The sequence below is a fragment of the Spea bombifrons genome, chromosome 1, assembly GCF_027358695.1.
Source record: "Spea bombifrons isolate aSpeBom1 chromosome 1, aSpeBom1.2.pri, whole genome shotgun sequence".
NCBI classification, from domain to species: domain Eukaryota; kingdom Metazoa; phylum Chordata; class Amphibia; order Anura; family Pelobatidae; genus Spea; species Spea bombifrons.
In genome coordinates this window covers 82,705,889-82,730,693 of record NC_071087.1, presented here as the reverse complement: position 1 = coordinate 82,730,693, position 24,805 = coordinate 82,705,889, and the positions used below count along the sequence as shown (strand labels likewise).

Below are 24,805 nucleotides of genomic sequence, written 5' to 3'. Positions count from 1 at the left end.
CATGCATTATATGCAATCTCTGGTGGCCCAGACACATACCAGGGAACTCTCCTCTGGGTCGTAGGAGGACACGCCTCCCTCCCAGCCTATTTCCCCTTTAAATAGGGGTATTTCACACCTTGTCAGCAGGCCAGGTCCTGTAAGATTGGGTCCAGGTAGCCAGAGCCTAAAAATTCCCAGATATGCCCATACACCAGACAATGAAATTGGGACCACAGAGTTAATTGCAATACAATTTAACTGCATTTAGAATTTTAAAAATGCTTTTAAAATCCTACTCTGTCCACCAAGAGCTCTATTATTCTATGGGACAACAGTATTGAGTGGCAAAATTGGGACTGTCCTACGGGACATTTGGGAGGCATGCATTTATGACAGGAAGTGGCCCAAGAAAGCTAAATTTCCTCTTCTTCATGCAAGATATCTTGTCATTTTGCATGACAGTGTCATGTGCAGAAATCTAAACACAATGTTGTATGAATCAAAATTCATACAAAATTCATACAACTCTTGTACTGATCACATGAGAGCAACAGGGGGGGGGGGGAAATCAGGGATCCTAGCAGGGTCTGGTCTCTTACCAAGCTGCCACTTACCAGAAGGGAATGCCTGATTATACAATGGACTTTTCACACAATAAAGGGGTGCCTTTTTGTGGACCTTTACATCCATTAAAAGGTTAACTCTATAAGGAAACATACAAAATGGAAAAAACAATAGGTAAAGTGTACATGCGCTACAACACTCAACACTTCAACAAGATAAAAGACAGGTATTGGTTGTGCAACCCACCAACAGTGAGTGGAGTGGCAAAAGGAGGGAACACACACCCAACTGTATTTGAATGGAGATATCTACAAATGGATAAAAGAACACTGAACTGACTTAGGACAGTACTCCCCCTTTAAGGTGATGGACAGCAGAGTGGATCCAGCAGAGTGTATGGAGTATATATATATATATAAATATAATATAAAAGGCGATGTAAAATGTGGAATGAATACTTTATTACATAAATTACAACACTATCATAAAATATACTCTATTTAAGTGTCTCTGTGAATCCTCCGATACGCGTTTCGCCCATGGGCTTCCTCAAGTTAATACAAGGATTCCAAGTTGGTTCCTCCTAGAGATAATCTGGTAAAGTCGTGCATAAATAAAATCACTTGGGCCTAGAATACAAGACCCAAGGTGAGTAAGCATCCACCCTTACAAGGAAGAGGGACTGTTGGTCAATGTTTCAAATATAACTGCCAAATACTCCCTGGCTAAGAAGGCCCAGTCCAAAGTCCCTTTGTCTCATTTCCTAGTAGCCCACAATGCTTGGTGGGTATGAGTGTATCACGGTGTATTTTATTACAATAGGTTAATCTTCGAAGTACTTTAGTTACATAAATACTAATAGGCCACAAAGTCACACACAACTTCTCGGTAGAGCCCCGCCTCTAAATACTCCCCAAAACAAGTGTCCCTATTAAACCAATTTCACATTTTGAGGGAGCTGCTTTCTATTATTTGTAATTGGGATCTAAGCGCAACAGACCGCACATATTGTATTTTTATTCATATCAAACGTTTGTACATTTTTGCAGTTTTTGAATTCTGGCATACATAACTACACCTCGAGCCCTTCTATTTATGTAACAACCACCGGAGGGCGGTGGGTTCAAGGACTTAACAGAATTCAGCGCTTAGGTTGTGTTGGAAAACACATTTAATCAACTGAGTGCCAGAAAATATTTAAGGGGTCCGCTTACCCGGAACTTAAATGGTTAAAATACTACCATTCATATCTGCTAACAGTTGCCAGACACCAACATGCAAAGGCGGCGATCACATCTGAGTTGCCGCAGCAACACCAAGAGCCCCGCATCCCCATTGGCTGGGATTCCGTTAGCCAGTGTAAGGACTGACAAGGGGTGGAATGGAGGCTTGGAACGCAGGAATTGGGCGTGCGCTCTTGGCTGTCACATGACGCGGGGGGCTTGTAGCTGCTTTCTGCCGGTAGAAGTGTCAATTGGAGCCAGTGACAGACTGGTTTGCAGGTGGCTGTTGTCGTGCTGTATTAACGGGGTGTGGGGCTGTGCCACTCCACGTCATGGAGAAGCAGAGAGCCGTTGTGGTAACTGGTATGTAAAAAAAAAAAAGAACATAACATTATGTATACACATAATAATAAAATACAGGTACTATAATATTACCATTGGTATGAGTTATGAGATGACACACATATTTGCAGCATTGTGTGTGTTAAGTATTTGTTAGTATGTACACACACACACACACACACACACACACACACACACACACACACACACACACACATATATATATATATATATCTATCTATATATATATATATGTGTGTGTGTGTTCTCCCCTTCCATTTTCTTTTATCTCAGCACTTCTGCTTGTTATCTGTAATGCTTTCCAGAACGGAACTGGCAAAATTGCATGTACAGTGTGTAACTGATTGTAAGCCATACCCTAAAAGGAACAGTGTTTTTATTTTTAAGCATAAATAAATAAAAATAATAATAATAATTAAATCTGGAAGCATTTGGAAATTTAAAAAAATTGTAAAAAGTGAGGCTTGTATTCAACCAGTATTTTCCTTTGTACTTCCCATATTGCATACTTCTATGGTGTATGCTTATATAATGGATACATCTATGGCGTCCTCTCCCTGTTATTACACGGTGATCAAGCTAGTTAATGTTACTATACCTGTTTAGCAATTTATGTTAAAATACTTCCCTATAATATATATAATACTTTCACACATACCCCCATATTGCTTGGCATTATGAAGGGCAGATCCCAGTGAATCTCCCTGCAATCTCGTCTACTTACTAGAGAATATACATCAAGCTTTTGTTAAAGGGGGTGAGTGTCATGGTTTATCTTCCTCCGCAGCAGCAAAGAAACTTGATATAGAAATACATAACTTAAAATGCAGAAATATTTGCTGAATAGCTTAGATGAGCTTAGATCCCTGATTAAAAAAAAAAAGTCCCCTGTACTTTTACTCAATCCTCTTTTTTTTTTCATGCGACCCCAAGTAAACTCAAAACTGTAGTGTCCAAAGATTAGCTAAATGTGCAGGAAGGAAACCTGCATTCTGAACTTTAAACTGCAATAGAAAGAAATACCGGTATATAATAAGGAAAGAAAGGGGCTTTTGAGATTGTCTATCTGACTTTTGTAAAGTCTTACTTTCACTTTACATTAACAAAATCCCTTAATTTTATAAAGCCCAGATCACTCTCGTTATGCAGGTTTAATGCTATATTTATGAAACAATTACTATAAACATTTCTTAGGGATTTAGAATAATTTACTAGACATTGTTTTGAAAATGTTAATGAATGACACACATATCAGATTTAAACTAAAGTGTTTTAAAAGTAGACTCTGAAGACCAATCAGCATTTTATGTGCTCCAGGATTTAGAAAAATACATTAACAATTGATGACTAGATGTTTACAAAGATTTTTTTTTTTTTGCTTTGTAGTATAAATAGTAAGTCTTCCGGGTCCGAAATGTTTGCAAGGCATTTTGCACGACAACATAGTTCATTTTGAAGAGAATACTTTTAAACATCTGACCAACTTGCAAAAAACATAAATTCACAAGTCTTAAGATACTTATGTAGCAAAAGTCTTTTCAGACAGATACCCTTCCTAATACTACAGATTATAGTATGTTGATGGATATTTTATAAATAGATTATTGCCCATGTCCTGCTGATGTAATTGAACTGTAGACATTAATAGTTCTGTATGCTTTCCCTTGGTCAAAAAAAGGAATCCAGATTTCATACCATGCACCAACAAATCCATAACTGCCAGCCTGCTCTGTAATCTAACTTGGTACCTAGTCCAACACCCAATAAGATAGTGACAAGTGACGGAGAAAGACCATTTTAGTACACTAAATATGACCAATGGTAAGCACAGGATTGCCCTCTTGAATCAGTGAGTGAGAATTGCCATTCAGATCCAGAAGAATCTACTTGAAATAATCCTAGGAAAGTCAGACTAAACAGAGATTTTGTTCGCAAGAAGGCTACGTTAGAACTGTTGTAGCCTGTTGAGATCTGATCTGGGAATCATTTGTGATTGACAGTTGAGGAAGTTTATTGGTGTGGACAAACTTTGAGGAAATGTGTCTAGATTAATATGTCCAGCCCCTGTAATCTACTAAACACCGTGATTTTCAGTGTACTTGGCCTTGTGATCATAAGGGAGCCACTTAGATGATCTTAATGCCCTAAGGGTCCCGTATGTGAGCTTGTAGCACACATGTTATTACTGCAGCAGTGAGGCAGAAAATGTATAGGTTGTTGTCTATGTTTTCATATATTTGGCGAGTTTACAAATGCCCTTTTACCACTTGCATGCAGCTGTGTATACTGACGTAGGCAGTCAGGCCATATGGTGCAAAAACAAGGGCTGATTGCCCTGCTCTGATATCATGTACCCAGATGCATCACTGTCCAGTGAGCTGGTTGGGGAGATCGGAGATTAGAAAAAATGTGAAAATGGGCCAAAAAGGATTCCAACAAATGTTTCGGGTTTTTTGAGCAACAAATTTTGTAATGTATTAAGTTAGGACGAACATTCGGGGCATTTCTAATCTCTCATTCTCTCATTCGGTCTCCCTCTCAAGCTCTCTAAATGTTTCCTTCCCTGCTGACCACTTCCACTGCGGGGGGAGGGTTGGAGGAACAGGGAGAAGATGCCACCATTTTGCTGTAACTGATGGCAATATTGGAGGCACTTGTGGTGATGACCCCCCATTTGGTAAAAGTTATATCTGTGGAGATGCTGACAAAGATAGAAGTTTGAAGAGAAGGGACAAGATAAGATAGAATAATAAGAAGAAGATGCGAGAGTGTGAGAGAGAGTGCACAAGAATGAGAGTGTGGGTGAATGTGGGCATGATAATTCTGCTCTTTTTGCTTCATTTTCGTGAGGGATCTGGACTTGTTTTCCTGGCTTAGTTTGAATCGCTGGCTTTACCAAAATTCGTAAAATTTGCAATTCAACAGTCTAATCCATTCAACGATGTTGGGATCTAAACTCAGAGATTGCAGTTTATAGGTAAGTCTTTTATGTGGGACAAAAGCCATAGTGAAATCTAAATACACAATGTCTTCTGTACCACTTTAAACAATTATTTTAGCCAGTCAACCTACAGTATTGTCAAATCTGTTTGTGAACACTAATATAATATCTCATATGGCCTCCTTACGCGTTGACTCATCAACTACTTGTTGTAAAGTTAATCCCAGTAGGGAATTTAGAAAATCTGCACTCCAGGCGCAATTAGCTACTTTGGTTTTCCACAAGAGGAAAATTAAAGTTGCCAACGTTTAGAACTTCCCCTATCAATGTAATTTTAGCTATTTCCTGAATTAGTAGATTATCTAGCTCTTCTACTTGTTAGAAACATAGAAAGTGACGGCAGATAAGAACCAGTAGGCCCATCCAGTCTGCCCAACCTCTGAGTACTTTCCTTTAGTACTTGCCCTTATCCTATATCTGGCTTGGCCTTATGCCTATCCCATGCTTGCTTAAATTACTTTACTGCAGACCTGGGCAAAGCACGGCCCGCGGGCCACATCAGGCCCGCTGAATAGCTCGGACCGGCCCGCAAAGAGTGTCCTGGTGACTCACCAATGAGTCCGGTGTCCCCCCCCCGCCCCGGTCACTTACCTTAAACTCCTGTGTTGGAAGCGTTTGTCTCGGGTGCCGGCGCTTTACGCTGGGCGCCGGCATATGACGTCAGACGCCGGCGATCAGCAGTGAAGCGCCGGCACCCGAGACAAACGCCTCACGCTTCCAACACAGGAGTTTAAGGTAAGTGACCGGGGCGGGGGGGGAGATCCTGAGAAGGGGGGGTTAGGGAGTTAGAGGGGAGATACTGAGAAGGGGGGGTTAGGGAGTTAGAGGGGAGATACTGAGAAGGGGGGTTAGGGAGGGAGGTCTTACTGTGTGTGTGTGTCTTACTGTGTTTGTGTGTGTGTGTGTGTATCTTACTGTGTCTGTGTGTGTCTCACTGTGTCTGTGTGTGTCTTACTGTGTCTGTGTGTGTCTCACTGTGTCTGTGTGTGTCTCACTGTGTCTGTGTGTGTCTCACTGTGTCTGTGTGTGTCTCACTGTGTCTGTGTGTGTCTCACTGTGTCTGTGTGTGTCTTACTGTGTCTGTGTGTCTTACTGTGTCTGTGTGTGTCTTACTGTGTCTGTGTGTGTCTCACTGTGTCTGTGTGTATCTTACTGTGTCTGTGTGTGTCTCACTGTGTCTGTGTGTGTCTTACTGTGTCTGTGTGTGTCTTACTGTGTGTGTCTCACTGTGTCTGTGTGTGTCTTACTGTGTCTGTGTGTGTCTTACTGTGTCTGTGTGTGTCTTACTGCGTGTGTCTTACTGTGTTCATAGCTTATTCAGTTATTGTAATAAATATTTTAGCCCATTTTTTAGCTCAAAATATTTTTTCCTTTTTTTTCTCCTCTAAAATCTAGGTGCGTCTTATCAGCAGGTGCGTCTTATAGAGCGAAAAATACGGTATGCACTCCGAAGCCTTGTTCATTTTGTTCACTTCTGTGCTGTGCTAATAGTTATTCAGGCCTTACTTATTCAAGCACCTCTACCAATGACGTAGGCTTGAATAACTTTATTAAACAGCACATAAGTTAACAAAATGGACAAGGCTTCGGAGTTTGTAGTTTGTAGAGGTCTGGCCCTCTAAAACCATTCCAATTTCTCATGTGGCCCCATGGGAAAATTAATTGCCCACCCCTGCTTTACTGTATTAACATCTACCACTTCTGCTGGAAGGCTATTCCAATTCGTCCACTACCATTTTCCGTAAAGTAATATTTTCTGATGTTACCATTAAACCTTTGCCCCTCTAGTTTATGGTTATGTCCTCTTGTTGTGGTACTATTTCTCCTTTTAAATAAACTATCTTCCTTTACCTTGTTGATTCCCTTTAAGTATTTAAATTTTTCTATCATATCCCCCCGACACGTCTTTTTTCCAGGCTATATAGGTTAAGATCCTTTAACCTGTCCTGGCAAGGTTTATCTTGTTAATCCATAAACCATTTTAGTAGCCTTTCTCTGCACTTTCTCCAACATTTCTATATCCTTCTGGAGATACGGTCTCCAGTACCGTACACAATACTCCAAGTGAGGTCTCACCAGTGATCTGTACAACGGCATGAGCACTTCCCTCTTTCTACTGCTAATACCTCTTGCTATACAACCAAGCATTCTGCTAGCATTACCTGATGCTCTACTTCATTGTCTGCCTACCTTTAAATCCTCAGAAATAATTACCCCTAAATCCCTTTCCTCACACGTTGAGGTTAGGACAGTATCAAATATTCTATACTCTGCCCTTGGGTTTGTATGCCCCAGATGCATTACTGTGCTTTTATCCACATTAAATGCCAATTGCCACAGCTCTGACCATTTTTCCAGTTTACCTAAATTATTTGCCATTTGGCTTCTTCCTCCAGGAACATCAACCCTGTTGCAAATTTGTGTGTCATCAGCAAATAGACATACCTTTCCATCAAGACCATTTGCAATATCACTAATAAAAATTAAAGAGGATGGGTCCAAGTACAGATCCCTGAGGTATCCCACTGGTAACAAGACCTTGTTCTGAATTTACGCCATTGACTACAACCCTCTGTTGTCTGTCACTCAGCCACTCCTTAATCCATTCAACAACATTGGGATCTAAACCCAGAGATTGCAGTTTATTTATAAGTCTTCTATGTGGGACAGTGTTCATGGGGTTCTATCAATTACACTTACACGAGTTACTGTACGCTTACCAAGTTGTAATGCAACCCAAACTGACTTTGTTCTACCCATTAACTTATATTAGATTTTGTTATATTTCAAAAAAGGGTCACCCTTCCGCCTTTCTTGTGTTTTCTGTCTTTTCTATATAAAGAATACTCTAGTATTGCTATGTCTCAGTTGTTTTTCCTGTTATACCATGTCTCAGTAGCAGCCACTAAATCAACATTCTCAGTTGCCACTACTGTTACGAGTTCATGGTTCTTATTCCCAGAATCGTGTGCATTTGTAGACCTGACCCTAAGCTTGTCACTTAACACATATGCTTCTATATTTTCTGTAAAAAAAATAAATTAAAAAAAGCCCCCAGATCCACCCACGTGGGTATTAACTAAAACATCTTCTCTTTCTATACTGTCTAGCCCAGTATTTATTATCCCCCCCCCATTCCTAGTTAAAAATCTCCAACCATCTAGCATCCTCTCCCCAAGCACATTGGACCCTCTTGCATTCAAGTGCAATCTATCAAGACTATAGAGATTGTACCACAAAGCAATATCAGCCCACTGCTCTTAATAACCCAAAGTCCTCCTTCTTACACAAAGACTTCAGCCATGCATTAAGCGGACTAATGCTTGGCACACTAGTGCAATGCACAGGGTAGTATCTCCCTAAACTTTATCCCTAGATCCCAAAAATTACCTTTTTTAGGACTATCCATTTTCCTCTTACTATGTGTAAGGGCAATAGGTAGTGACGTCCAGAATGCAGTATAAACAAATAATCAAGTCCAAGGTTATGAGTACTAGAAGATGTATGGAACAATCCGAGGTCAGAATCAAATAGGCAAACTAACAAAGTGCTAAGATCTAGAGAACAAGACACCAAGCAGGGAGGAAAGGGTGAAGCTGCCTTTTATATGTTCGTAGGCATGGTGCTGATACGTCAGGGCCTACACACCCAGACAGGAGGCTGCTGCAGTGAGCCGTTAGATCTGACCTCCGCGTCCCGGCTGCAGCGGTTATTCCGGTGAGTGGCTTCCGGTGGGAGCCTAATACTATGTAATTGGTGGCAATATGCACCAAGACAGCTGGATCCTCTCCAGCCCCTCCCAATAATCTATCCTGGGCCTGAGCACCCAGGAGACAGCAAAGCATTTGGTTGCTGTGATGAGAGCCAAAGATTATGCAGTCTGTTCTCTAAATCATAGAATCCCCTACCACCACAGCATGTCTGGCTTCCCTTCCTTCTGGATATCCTCTACTCTAAATGAGCTGCTCTCCTGAGAGAACAGTATTTTTCAAGCAATCACACATCCTGGTCTGTCTCCACAACATGCTCACTTAAATGGGAAAATTAACTAGGATGGAATAACTCAGAATTGGTTCCCTCCCCGCTGCAACCCTGTCTAAGCTTCACCTAACTATGAGCCTGGCTCCCTTCTGACTGATCTCCCTCGTTGCTAGAGGCCCCATCTAAACTCTGCTCAGTGAGCAAGAGACTCTTCAAGATTGTCAATCTTTCTTTTTGAATATGTTTCTTCAGAGCTCCAATATGAGCTTTCAGAAAGGTCACTTGCTCACACATGCCACAGGGATATGGACCCAGGAACTGCTGTTCCAAGCATATGGCATATGGTGTGCACTGAGTGAGATCTCCAAACTTTGGATTATTTGACATGATAATAGGGTGGCCAAACAATGATTAACAATGGAAAGGGTGTTTTGAGCTTTTAATAAAGCTAATGGGAAGCTGGCTATATTAAAGTCCTAGGGCAAGATGAAAAAGGTGAATAAATGTTACTACTGTATAGTAAATACAAATAAGCAGAAAACACAATGAGAAACACCCTGGAAGCCGCTGAGATTGTTCTAAAAAACAAATCGGCAGTCTGGTGATTATTTGTTTTAGTCAGCTACAACACAAGGTTCAGCAAACATCCGTGCAGTGAAGCTACCCGCTTGATGCCCAGGTTTATTCCTCATCACTAACCATTAACTAATGTTGTAGAAAGCACAGAAATCCAGTAATGGGTAACGCGACAATAGTATAAAAAAATTGTAATGCACTTGTGTTGTAAGAGCAACAGGGAAAGGGGTGGCATACAGCATGGAGCACTCTATCACCTGGGACCTATACTGTTTAGTTGGAGGATATGTTTCTGTTTAGCAAGTTTTTTTTTCTGCATTATCTGTTAAGTTTGTCATGAACTTTCTTTGCTTATGTGGGAGATAGTAAAGACAGATAAAACATGATAGCCCTCTGTCTTAAATCAAAAGTTAAAAAAGCCATTATGCATTTTTTTTTCCACAGGAGAAGCTCACTGTCAATGACACTTTATGCAGAATACTTTATCACGACTCAACTGCAAGTTATGGTTAGTGAATAAATGTTATGTCTAGGGTGCCTTTAGGCCCTTAAGATTTGGCCACTAAATGGGGAACCAGGTAAATATTTTGTGCTTTTATTCTGGGCCTATTTTGGCAAGGAAAACTGAGCTGAGGACACAGCACATTTTTAATTCTGTGTGATAAATAGCTGAATTCTACAAAAAAATACATAAAAATAGAGACGGGGCTTCTTTTGCTTATTTATTCAGCTATTGCTGAAAGTGTGATCCTACTACTTTTAGTAATAAACTGTGTGTATATGTATGGGTCGCTTTGGGTGCATCAAGTTTTAGATGTGTTCCGTGGCATCTCATGTGCATTACCTCGCCCATACCTGTGTGTTTAGACAAAGAGTTTGTCGATGTTTGTATTATATGAACAGAGAGCACAGAGTGTTTACTGTGGGTTTATGGCTGTCTGTAGTAAATGTCTCCCTGGCTATAATCTGCTGTGATGTCAAAATGCATGTACTGGAACCTTTACGTTAAGCAAACAGAGCATAGATGAATATTGTGGTAGTCTAAAAACCCATAGTCTGAGTTGTTAGGTTTCATATTGTCAACTTTGCTCTATACAGAGAAGACTTAAAAGATAGAATCCAAAGGGGGTTGAAAAACCATTTCTCCCATCTGGCCTATCCAATTTTCCTGACTATGGGATTCATTTTAATGCACGTGCCGTTTGTTCTAAAGCCGGGGCTCCCTAGCCAGTAGTTGTGTCTTTGGAGGCCCCATCTAACAAGTTTGGAGTTCCTTACCCTTTGAATAATAAATATGTTTATAAATATATATATGCACAATTACAGAAAATACATACGATTAATGTTAACTCTAGTGATCAAAAACTCTTTATTGTATTGTACCCTTGAAGCAGACCAAAGTAGAAGAGAGTTTTTTTGTCACACGATTTGCAGTTGAGAAATTACAACAAAGTGCATACATTTAGTTTATACCTCCATCAGTTGATCCATGGTGGGTTTTTTGTTTCTCTTCTGGCTTGCTCTGTGTATACCTATACATTTACTGAAATAAGCCACTGGGCACATGACTAGTCATTTTTTTAGTTTATGTATGAGAAGTTAAGCAGGCAACCACACATCCTTAAGTGAACCTTGTGAGATGGTCATCTACTGTACAGTTGGCTCCACCCACCATACAGTACCTTCGTTGTCTATGGGCTTTATCAATTCTCTACACATTTTACGTTAAAACAGATAGTTGAGGTTATGCCAGGTAAACAGAAATTTTGGGTTTGTGACAACTATCTTTCCTGAGCATAATGATTAAATGTGCCTTTGCACACACACACATACATACATCTATTTTACTATTTTTGTTAATCTATAAGCAAATCTGTATGTATGATTCAGCGTTCTTCAAGTATTGGGAGAAATGCATATATTGTTTACAGCCATCTCTTGTTTTTTCCTGCTACATGATTCTATTGGTCTTCATGTAGAAATCATCTGCTGATATGGGGTAATGGTACATTGTTATGAGGTTGGTGCAGATGTGCTGTATGGTGGACCTTTTTAAAGTGATTATTGTTATATATCATGAATTTGTACATACTTTGTAACGGACACCCTTATGGCTGGGGCACATTACATGTCCCTGATTTTTCACATGGGTATGCATCTTTAAGCTCAAAACCTAGACTTTTCATGTTTTACTAATGTTACAGGTTCTGGCACTTTTAGGCCATTGAAGGCAGTGTCAATTGTCACAATTAGTAAATGCAGACACAATTAGTAGTCGTCTCGCCTTTTGTACAAGGGGTTTAATAGAAAGAATTGTGTGCTCATAAAAACAATGGCTGGAGAGAAAAATAGCTGAATTATTTTTAGCAGTATGTTACTGCCGCTTACTTTCTTTCTTAAAGGGAATCATCGTGGTCTGTTGCATTAAACAGTAATCTATACTCGCACAGACCTCGTTATGTAGGCTTCCATGCGGGTTCTGGGATGTGACCTTATATGGCCTACAATTTTAAGCCCTTATAAAAGATATCTCTTCTGCTGAAGGCAATGCTTGATGCTCCTGCTCTCGCAGGAAGTGGCCCTTGTATTGATATGTTATTCAGTATTGTCTTTTATTTACATAATATATGCAGAGCATCTTACAATACTTCAAGGGGTATGACAAATTTAGAATTGCATTAGTTAAGAGGACATCAACGACACATTCACAGAGTAGTGAATATTTTATAGAAGCAACAATTTATATTAAATATGTTTTTACATATCATGGTACAGCTGTTAGTTCCTATATCTCTCACTATTCCCATTTGATATTTCACGGGCTTCTTTTCTATAGAGTTGCATTGCACTTTACTGATGGCGATTTATTATTTGGCAGATATTTTTTTGAGACTCCACCCTTGTTTTGTAGTTTTTCATTCCTTATTTATTGTTTAGAGGTTTTACCTTATTTTTTTTTCCTTCAACTGAGGAAAATGTTATCTCCTGCACAACGTGTAAACCTGTGTAGAGATGTGTGTACATTGACCGCAGTCTGTAAATTACCATTAAACAATCCCTTGTGTATGGTCTTGCCGAGCTTGGAAAAGTAACCCGTGCATCTTTGCTGACAAGGTCACTGCCAAATTTAGCTATAACACAGACATGCAGTGGAGATTCACATTTTCTCGAACATAAAGGCAATCTGTCCCTTTCTAAATCCTGCCTATTATAGGTATGTACACTAAATGGTTTCATGGCTTGCTTGTTTCATTAGTTTAGTAACACCACATATATGTAGTGGGTGGGAGGCAGAGACCACCATTGGATCATAGCTTTGCTAAGCGGCACACAGTCCTCGTGGGTCCACCAGATCATAGTAACATAGTTCATAAGGTTGAAAAAAAAAAGACCAAGGTCCATCAAGTTCAACCTATATACATATTGTGTCCCCAGCTTGTTCCTGGAGGCGCTTCGGCTGCCCTTGGGATCCGTGACTTCACGTTTTAAACACAAGCCTGGTAATTATTTGTGGAAGTGCATTAAGTAAAACAACTTGGTTTGTAAAATTACGCCATGTCGTTTTAAGTTAAAGTCGTTACGTTTTATTTGGCCAGCATAAAAAAATGTCACATAAGCTTTCATTACCTGAGAAGTCTCTTATGTACATCTTTTTTTCTATCCTGGCACGGTAACAGGTATCACCTTTAACTAAAAACACTCTATCTTGTCTTGGGCCATTACAGCTATATCCATTTTCCTTGTTTATTACTGCTGAGCTGCACATCAACACACTCTTCTTTCGAGATCTCTGACCAACATGGCTATATCTATTTTCCTTTTTTGAATTACAAGGTCTGTTTTTATGCTAAATTTGAGTTAGGATTATTTTTTTTGACGCTTCCACTTTAAATATACAACCATTTTCAGACAAAAAGATCAATACCTACTTTAACTTGCACTTGTTTTTCTAGGGTTTGGCCCATTTGGTGAACATGCAGTGAATGCAAGCTGGGTAGCAGTCAAGGTAAGGATATAATTAAATAATCATTTAAAGCATTTGAGCATATGCACATTTTAGGTTCCTGATAAATTAAAACATTTTTAGCATACAACTGTCAAGAGGACCATGACCATGATCGGCCCATCAGATTAATAACCCCTTTACCAAGCCATGATTTAAACATACCATGTAACTTCTACAGCACAAGTAGGCTTCATTTAGACCATTGTGTATGTATAAAAAGTCCAAATACTATACCATATGGCTTGTATATTCTAATTAAAAATGGATGCATAGTGGGTCTGGCATCTATCGTTAGTATGTGTGTTTCCGTGTTGGTTGATCAAGCAACTGATCTTGTTATGCAAGTTAAACTAGGGTGCATTTCATGTTATTAATAGCAGGTAGTTTGTTCCAACTATTCTACTGGCTAAAACATTTGTAAATATATAGATGACAAGATCTATGTATTGTACTGGAAAGTGAAAATGCATTATGGTTAGGTACAAAGTCCTCCTAGACTTTTAAAAAGCACCCACGCACGCATGTAGAAGTATTTCTAGTTTTGAACTGTAACAATACTATCTCTGTCAACCAGAATTAGTGTTTACATCAGGGAAATGGACATTTTTTTGTAGGACAGTCTCAACACTTGGCTTTGTTTCAGGCATATGGCTATCCTGAAATATCTCACGCATTCCTTTTAAATTCCTTTATTATATTAACCTCTAACACTTCTGCAGGGAGGCTGTTCCTCTCAGTTAATTGACTGCACATTAAATATTCACAATGGCTTATAATTTAGAGCCTAGCTCCAACAGTGAAACACAGCTCTCCCATATCTTTATTGACCTTTTATTTCTTAAGCAGTTACTTAATCTAGCTGTGTGCTTTTGTGATTAGCTGATTGCTTACACAGCACAAATCAACATTTTTATAGCAAATGCTGCCCAATCTAACCACCATTTGAGCTGTGTCGCAGGGTAATGCATGTGACCATGTCTATGTGGCAAGAACCTCAAGGAATTTCATTGGAACAGGCATCCTAACTCAAAGCTATACTGGCTTAGCAGCCTTTTTGTACTTTTCTGAAATAACCATTGTATTACCATTAGGGGGACCACCCTTTATACTTATCTGTCTGTATACAGTGTATATGTAATCACAGTTACAGAAGGAAATTAAATATAGAGGAGCGAACATACAGATGTTACCTAACTTTTTACAGATTTCTATTCTCTGCCACTTCAGCATTTATGCATTATTGTATTCAGTGTAGAGCCCTGCGCGGGACTGCTTTTTTAATCCCGCTCCCGCCACATTTGTGGCCAATCCGGCCCGCTTCCGCCACATTTGTGGCCAATCACGCCCGCCTCCTTACCTGATTTCCCTCGCAGTCCCGCAAGGCTGCCCTTGAGTTGTTCCCTCACAGCGTCTCTTCTCTTGCTCTGCCCAGGAACAAGGCAAAGTCACCGGAAGTGACGTCACATCACGTGACTCCGCCTTGTTCCTGGGCGGAGCAAGATAGGAGACACTGTAATAGAGCAGCGAGAAGGCATCCTTGCGGGAGTGCGCGGGATTACCGGGACCCGCAGGCACAGTGCCTGACCGCCCGCAGCCCCAGCAAGACCCCAGCAAGTTTTTTGGTGGGACCCGCCTCCCAATGCAGTCCTCTAATTCAGTGCTCTGTTTCCATTGCAAAAGCTGCTGGTCACTATTCTGAACCTTGGCCCTTATTAGCAGGTTTTTCCATGATTGTATTTGTTGGTGCTGTGGAAAGATTTGTTTTTTACGTTGACAAGAGGTTCATAATTCCCATATTAACATAAGTGTATTTAATTTGGCTGGATATGTATAATAGATATTATATAATTTACGTGCTGAGCCACTTCTTTCTTCCTTCAGGAACTGGAAAAGTTGGGCCTGGGAGATGAAGTAGATTTAATTGTTCACGAGATTCCTGTTGAATACCAGACAGTACAAAGGTTAATCCCAGAATTATGGAAAAAGTATCATCCAGTGGTGAGTTCAGTGAAACTCATTCACCTATGTTTTTTTATCCTTGAAAAATATTTCCACTTCTGAACCTTTAACGAAATAGAAAACTAATGTATGTCCTGTATGCTCATTGCTCAGCACTGCAAAATATGGCACTAAATAAATCAGTACATTTTAAGAACTAAATAGATAAAAATTCTTTAAAAAACACAGATTAATATATATTTTTAATAAGTCATCTACATTGCGATTACATTCTCTTGTGCTAAGAAAATATTAACAAGCGTACATCTGCCTCCCCTTTCTTACTAGCAGTTTTCCATGTGGGTTATGTATATGTTGCTGTGTACTGTATTAAGAGTGGCAGTTTAGATCTAAAGGTGAAAAACAGCTGTGCCTCTGCTGTGAAGAAAACCCAATTGTGCTTCTATGTAATGTTCATAGCTGTACGAAGTTAAAGGTCAAAATACAATCCATTTAAAATAATTATTTATTTTCAGAACCGAAAATAATTTAGAATACTAAATTTGTGCCGAATGTAAAGTAGAAATCAGTTGTTTGCCAATGTAATTCAGCAGTAATTTATTTCTTTGTAAAAGCTGGTATATCTTGAATCAGTTCAGTGACTGACCAGTAAGTCACCATTGTGTTTCCCTGGTATTCCATACATAGATTTTTTTCATGACGTAGATTTCATAAAATATTTTTATTTGAAGCACTCTAATGCTTTCCTTTTTTCCTTAGCTCTCTGTTCATGTTGGAGTCTCGGGCATGGCAACAATGGTAACATTAGAGAAATGTGGTCACAATGTAGGGTATAAAGGCCTGGATAATTGCAACTTCTGCCCTGGAAAACACTGCTGTGTTGATGGAGGTCCTGAATGCTTACATTCTGTGATCGACATAGATGCAGTTTACAAGAGAGCCTCAGCAGCTGTGCCAGATGTTCAGTTCACAGTTTCTACAGATGCAGGCAGGTATGGTTCCCAAAGGACGCACATACACATTGTATATAATAGCCAGAAGCCTTTGTCACACAGACCACTAGTGACTTATTTATTGAGTTATATTACATCCTTTAATTCCAAACTACTTTTTTGGGGTTACGCTAAGCTCATGGTGGGACAACAAGTGTCCGTCGCGACGCTGTTCCAATTGTCTGCGGGCATATCTGCGGCTCCTAGCCGCCGCACAGTTCCATGGATTTGCCCGGTCAGGTGTATGGAGTGTTTCCAACCATGTATAGCCCCACAGCCAGCTGGTTCATGAAAGTCTGGTTAGGGCAGACCAGACTGGGTTTTCTGGCCACCCTCTTCCCTCATTGGGTGGCACTTAGACATAAGAGGGGGCTGGGCAGGCAGACAAGGAGTCTTCCCAGGAATCCATCAGTGTCCCCCTCCACAATTCAAATGTACCATATGTGTCTTCACGCCTCAGGGGGTTACCGTGACACAACAATGTGGACTACCTATCCAGGTAGGGCAGGAAATAAAACTCTGAAACCTCCCATCTGTTCTATCCCTGAGTAGGAGCTTCTCCTGTTTTTAAATTTTCTGTTGGGTTCATGGGAGAGTCCGGGTTCACTGGCTTGATTTCCCTGCTATGGGAACCTGGTAGCGATGTTTCGATTTCTACTTGGGAGCACTCTGATGCTGGGGTGATGCACAATATTGCTTAAGCAGTCTGACTTTTACATACATCTAGCCCTTGGGAAAAGTATGGCACCCCAGAGATAGACCTCATGGCATCATCTATAAACAAGAAGGTGGATTATTTTCTATGTCTCCGGTAGGTTGGCCCTTAGCCGTAGACTCCTTTTCTCAGAGATGAATTTTCAAGATGATCTACATGTTTCCCTCACTACCACTAATAGCCAACGTCCTGAAGAAGGTCAGAGAAGACAAGTGCCTGGTAATAATGATAGCTCTAGATTGGCCCAGGAGGATCTGGCACCTAGAGCTAATTTGTCTGTTGTGGCAGACCCATAACCTTGGAAGTCACAACAGATTTTCTACAACAAGGTCCGATTTGTCATCCAAATCCAGCACATCTGAAGTTAACGGTCTGGCTTTTGAAGAGATTGATTAGACTTGGTCTCTCTGAAGAAGTCGTCAAAACCTTGATGCAAGTCAGGAAGAAAGTTACCTTAATTGCGTTAACTGCAAAGTTTGGAAAAGGCTGTAGTTGTTCTTTAAGTCAGATTCAGCTTGAAGAGGTTTCTATCTTCCAGACTCTGGAATTATTATAGCTAGGTTTTCAAGATGGTCTCTCTCCTACCTCTCTAAAGGTTCGCTAAAGTGGCCGCATTACGCACTTTGTTTTTTTTTTATTAATGAATTCTAGCTGGCTGCCTCCAGAATTTGGCTCTTCAGAAGACATCCTTCCTGGGATTTAATTTTGGTTTTGACCAGTCTGGCGAAGGCTCCATTCGAACTATTAGAGGTCCCTCTGAAGCTACTCACCTGCAAGCTAGTGTACTTGAGCAGGGAGAGTCAGTGAGATTCAGACCCTGTCAACTTTAAGTCCTTACCTTAAATTTTTAGAGGATAAAGTGGTTTTACGTATCCCTCTGGAATTCATACCAAAGGGTTCTTTTCTCCTTTCCATTTACAACATATCCTCTTACTTGTATGTTGTCCCAATCCAAGGAACAACAGAGAATGTCAGTTTCATTCTCAGGATTTACACAGATGCTTAATAATCTAGCTGGAGAGAACTGCTTCTTGGAGAAGTTCAACCAATCTTTTTGTGTCCTTTACTGGAGCTATAAAGAGGTCAGCAGTTTCCAGAGCTTCTATCACTTGATGGATAATTTTTTTGCTATGTCAGAGGCCTACCAGCCAGCTGAGAAAGAACCTCCCCAGAGACTTACAGCGGCCCACATCTTGGGCAGAGGCAGCCAGGTTATCCAAGGATCACATCTGCAGAGCAGCAGTCTGGAACAATGTACACACCTTAATTTAAACATTACAGACTTTAGACTTCCTTTTCACATGATGATAACTTTGGAAGGAGAGTTTTGCAGTCTGGTTTTGGATCCCTCCCTTTAGTTTTGTTAAAGTGCTACAGGAAGAAAGACCAAATTCTTACCTGAGAATTTCTCTTCTTGGTCATTTCTGGTACCAAAAATGTTGCCCCTTCCTAATATAAATTTGATTTGAATTAGTTTGGCCTTGGTTATTCACTGCAGAAGACGGGAGGTTTTGGGAGTTTTATTTCCTGCCCTACTTGGATAGGAGGAGCCTCTCCTAATATGCTACCAGGAGTGACCAAGAAAATGAATTCTTAGGTAAGCATTTACTGTTTTTGAGGTCTGATTATAAGATGACTTTGAATATAAGACAAAAGGGGTATTTGCTCTGGAAAAAACCTTGTCTTATAATCGAGCAATTACAGTATATATGTGTGTGTGTGTGTGTGTGTGTGTGTGTATATGTATATGTATATATATATATATATATATATATATATATTGCTGTGAAGTAAGAATACTTTAAAAAAATAGACATGTTAGTATCATTTCATTTAATAAGATGCAAAGAGGGTGGACAGAAGAAAGATCTAAATTCAATTAATATTTGTTGTGACCACTCTTTGCCTTCAAAACAACATCAGTTCTTCTGGGTACACTTGCACAGTGAAAGGTGAAAAAATGTCAAGTCATACACCATGGCAAAACTGGGCACAGCAACAAGACACAAGTTACACTGCATCAGCCAGGTCGCTTCCAGGCAGAAAATTCAATGCAGACAGGTGTTTTCAGATCTTTTGCCCAAGCTCTTTTGGGGAAACACAAAGAAATGGGCAATTTTGAGGACTGTGGATGAAGAAGTGGTCAGTCAATGATGAAAGACACATCATGCTTACTCTTTGCAATCGGAAGATTTCCAGAAGTGCCATCAGATCAACATTGGCAGAAAACAGTGGGACACTGGTACTACTGTCCGAAGTGGTCTTCATGGAAAACATGTGGCCAAAAAGCTACACCTCTAACACGGAAACAAGATCAATTGACTCAACTATTCATTTAAACACAGGTACAGAAACCATGACAATAGGATATCTGTACTGATGAGTCAAAATTTTAATCATTTGGCTGTAGCAGAATGCATTTTGTTAACTGAAGGGCTGGAGAGACGGAAACAAAATGAGCGTTGGCAGGCAACTATGAAGCATGGTGGAGGTTCCTTGCAAGTGTTGTGGCTGCATTTATGCAGATACAGTTTGGGATTTGGTCAGAATTAATGGGCTTCTTAATGCTGAGAAGTGCAGGCAGATACTTATCCATCATCAGCACCATCATCAGGGAGGTATCTGATTGGCCCACATTTATTCTGCAGCATAACAATGGCCCAATGCATACAGCCAAAGTAATTGATAACTTCAGTGAAGAGAAAACAAGCAACTAAGGGTGCTTAAATCCACTGAAGGGCTGTGGTTGGTTCCCCAAGATGATTGAAACAACCTACCCACCAAGTTCTTTTCTTCACTCGCTTTGCATTTTGTCAAATATTAAATGCTTTCAAAAAGCACTACTGTCCATGTACGTTTAACCTTCTGGTACTACTACTAGTTAAAGGGTAGCCCTGACCATTGATCAGTAGGTTATTCCCAATAACATGTCCTCCCCAACATGTCCTGTTAATCACTAATGTTTTGAGAGTTCATCTGAGGTGGGTATGGATATATTAAAATATGAGTTATTCAGGTAAATTTTTTTTGCATGTAAGCGCTTGGAGGCATTCTGATGCTTTACTCTATTTTTTTCCATCCACAGATGTTTGATTTGCAGGAGAGGTATTTCATTGAAAACATTTCTTATACTCAGTGCTAGCCTATTAACCCCTTCAGCACCGGGACGTACCTGGTACTTCCTGGTTACTGGTCACCGGTAGACCGGGACGTACCAGGTACGTCTCCTCCAAAAAACGCCCCCACATCACCACGATCGCGGTGATCGTGGAGGCGCTGCTGCTGCTGTCTGCCCAGGAGTCCTGGGCAGACAGCCCAGCCTGTCTAAGCCCGCCCCCAAGCCTACGATCACTCCCACGGAGTGATTTTGTAGGCAGAAACAGCGATTGCAGAAAAATCTGCAATCGCGGTTTCAGCTGCCACAGGCAGCTTCAGGGAAGGGGGGGGTGTTGAATGGGTCCCCACACAAGTGTGGGGGCCTGATCCAACACCCCCCTGCTGCCTGATCGCTCCATGAGAGCGTCAGTGCAGTGTTAACCCCTTCAATGCCGCGATCGCGGCATTGAATGCCGCAATCGCGGCATTGAAGGGGTTAATTCCCGTTTTGTAGGGGGCTCTGCTGCTGGTGGTCTGCCTGGGAACCCAGGCAGACCAGCAACAGCAAAAACGAGCCCCCAGAAGTCCTCTGATCAGTCCTGTAGGACTGATCAGAGAGACTCCTCCCCTACAATCTCCAGTCTGTTGGAGATTGTGTCCCAGCTGCCAGAGGCAGCTTCAGGGACAGGGAGACAGGGTTCTTTGGTCTCCACATGAGTGTGGAGACCAGCCCCCCCACCCTCACCCTTCCTCAGTTAACCCCTACCCCCCTCTTCCTCAATTAACCCCTTCAATGCTGCGATTGTGTATGACCCCCATCGCAGCATTGCAAGGGTTAATATTAGTCCCCACAAGCTTGTGGGGACTAAATACCAGTCAATGCTGTGCTTCAATGGAGCATCAGCATTGAAAGAGTTAAAAAAAATGTAAAAAATAATAATAATAAAAAAAAATTAAAAAATAAATTAATTTAAAAAAATTAATATAATAATAATAATAAAAAAAAAATAACAGCACTGGCCTGAAAGTCCAGGGTGCTTCCAGGTCAAATGCTGGGCTGATCAGATCGCTCCTGGCCAATAGGAGTGATCGGATCATTATGGCAGCCCACGGATGACCCTGCTCTACAAAGAGAGAGGGGTCATCTAGGGTAATTATGAAAAAACACAAATTGAAAAATCATAATTATTACCTGATCACTTGTCGGTGACATTTTAAGTCGCTGATTATTGATCGGTCTCCCTGATTGATGTCAGCGGCCTAAACCTGTCACTTACAAGTAATCTGATAAAAAAAAATATTTAAAAAAATGTAAATGCACATGTTCCAGTTTTGCCCTCATAGCTTCCTCAAAAAAGGCATGAACCATGCATGTGAGGCCTTGTTGGACTCATGGGATGTTGGTGAACAAAATGTGGTGCTTTCTTCCACTGTTGCACTTATGGTGTGCAAGAAATTCAGTGCAACATTGAAATGTATGCGTTAAAAACGCAATAAAATAATTTCCCTGTGAAGTTTGGCAGACATCAGTGAAGAAATGGCTAACTGAAAACTGTCAAAACTACCCTAGTTGAACACCTTGACTTGTCTACTGTTCATAAATATATACTTTTATGGGGTAATTTACATTGGGGGGCTTCCAAAATGTCCCAAATGGGATATGGGCCCAGGAAACCAATTTCTGAAAATTCCAAATGTGAAAAAGAAAATGCGCATGTTCCAGTTTTGCCCTCATAGCTTCCTCAAAAATTGCATGAACCATGCATGTGAGGCCTTGTTGGAACCGGGGGATGTTGGTGAACACAATTTGGTGTTTTTTTCTGCAGTTGCACATATTCTATACAAAATATAATATAAAATCTAAAGCAACATTGCAACATATGCAAAAAAACCAAAAAAATATAAAAATACCTCAAAATTTGGCAGCAATTGGCGATAAAATCCCTGTTTGAAAAGTGTCAAAATGACCCTAGTTGTACACCTTGACTTATCTACTGTTCATAAACATATAATTTTGGGGGGATAATCAGTATCTGTGACAACTATTGCAGTTATTAGACTACCATGCCAAATTTGAAAAAAATTACATTTCAAAAACGTAATGCATGCCTTGCAATATTTTCCCCTATACTGGTCAAAATAGATAAAAATCCTGGCCGTGTTGGGTGGTTTCCAAATCAGGACAACTTAATGAATATATTTGGGATAATTTTTTCCCATTGGTTCAATGTGTGTACAATTTGTATGTATACAAAACTGTAAAAAAATGCGTTTTTTTATTTTTTCCCCACTTTTTCCAGTTTATTTCAAATAAAACAATGTACTACCCAGCTTAATATGGTTTCAAATGAAAGCCCTACTTGTGCTGAAAAAAACAATATATGATTTGTGTGGGTGCACCACTTGATAAGAGAAAAATTACAGTTGAAGAAAGACATGGCAAAAACACAAAAACGGCTCCGGTCCTTTAGCGACACCCTAGCTTAAAAATCCCGGTCCTGAAGGGGTTAAAGTACATATTAAACATTGTAAATATTATCATGTAGTTTGGACTATGCATTATACAGGGCCTAGTGAGATACTCAATAGGGTTTGCCTTTTATAAGGCATACTTAAGTCAGTAGAAACATTGGAAACACACACGCACACTTTGGTAAATAACCACTGTAGTGTATCTAGTAGCTTTTACTTTTCCTGTAATAAATACATCTTCACTTTAATCCCAAGTGTCCTAAAATGTCTTAGAACTAGTCCTCCATTTTTTCTTATAGTTCAGATGTTCTAAGTCTTTCTTTATATGGAAAAAAAATATTAAAACAGAGCTTTGCCTTGTACATACAGGGTTGGTAAACAGTTACAGAAGGTGGGCCCTGCTTGCGAATCAACAAACGAGATTATTTGTTTTATAATTATTAAACTAGTGGACTTACATTTAACAATGTGCTCAAACATGGCATTACTTTTACACTCTAAGCCTGCATAACCTCTTCAGGTGGTCTACGCTATTCCAAAGTTTGTATGTGGCATTGTACTGGTTGAATATGCTTTGAGCAGGTAGTGTGGTTGTGTCCATCTTCTGGAGTGCTTTGGCTGAAGATTTGATCTATCATCGCTATATTGTGAAGAACCAGTGCTATATTTGACATTTTGGTGATTTTTTTTTTCTTTTCCCAGGTACCTCTGTGACTTCTCTTACTACACCTCACTGTATCATAGCCGTGGCAAATGTGTGTTTATCCATGTGCCCCCTATAGGGAAACCTTTTACAGCTGTGCAGCTGGGTGAGGCTGTGCAGGCCGTAATAAAGTCAGCCATGGATGTGCTGGAAGAGGCAGAAGACCAGATCAACTCTCATCACAAACACTGATTTGTAGGAAATATTTTCCCAATGACATTTCTATCTGATCCGTCCTACATTGCTTCTTAGGAAGGAAAGCTGGTGGTGACTCCAGAAAAAAAAAAATCAGCATTCCTGCTCACATTTAGACTACAGATAATTTTTTCCTACAAGGATTTCTTGCATTTGCGTTCAGTCTCTATTCACCTTACGTATGGTGGGTGATTCCCGGTACTGTTGGTGTGTTCCCCTCATTCTCTGTTCAGTTATGTATTGCTTGTCCTTTCTGTAGTGGCAAAGGGGTTAGCAATTTACAGTAATTTGACAAGGACTGTGTTTGACATTTTATCTTGTGGGTTTAACAAATCATTACGATTTCCCCAGCTTAATGACTTCTTTTTAAACGTTTTTTTAATAAAATATACAGATTTTATGGCTAAAAAAGCTCTTTGAGAGGCAATAGTTGGGAGTGGAAGACTTGAATAAACCAATGCATATAATTTATTTTAGCTTTGTTCCCATAAACTCGCTTATCTTTTTGTAATCTGATTTTTCTAATCAGAATTAGAAATATAACCATAAATTCTAGAAATTTTAAATATAGCAGTTCCAATATACGACATTAGCTACAGATAACTAGTGTAAAGTGTAATCTGAGATAGCAATCAATAGTTGATAATTTCATGCGTTTGTTATATTAACTGGAGACAAAAAATGTATACGATAAATCAAAAGGATGTTCTGCGATTGCTATAATTATTTTTTCCTTTTTAGGTGCCTTGCTATAATGCATTTCAAATCTTAAATGTTAGTTTACCCTTCAAGGTGTAGAATGGTTTTACAATGCAGAAATAATTGAGGAAACAAATCTGAGTGGCCAGCAAGACTCATAGAATGTATCACTGTATCCATTCACTGAGAGCAGGCAGATGCTTTTTTTTTCTCATCGTTATACTGAAATCTTTGCATTCATTTGCGAATCAGGGGCACTTTTATTGAAAACAGGGCTC

The 24,805-nt window shown here is 40.0% G+C and overlaps 1 protein-coding gene across 1 annotated transcript; it reads left to right on the top strand.

The window, feature by feature from the left end:
- Window positions 1–1,880: 1,880 nt before the first annotated feature.
- Window positions 1,881–24,207, top strand: PGPEP1 (pyroglutamyl-peptidase I). The gene is made up of 5 exons (XM_053465724.1): window positions 1,881–2,132; window positions 13,644–13,696; window positions 15,578–15,694; window positions 16,415–16,647; window positions 23,633–24,207. Exons 1-5 carry the CDS (start codon window positions 2,102–2,104, stop codon window positions 23,823–23,825), a joined length of 627 nt encoding a protein of 208 aa, XP_053321699.1. The 5' UTR covers window positions 1,881–2,101; the 3' UTR covers window positions 23,826–24,207.
- The last annotated feature ends 598 nt before the right edge of the window (window positions 24,208–24,805 follow it).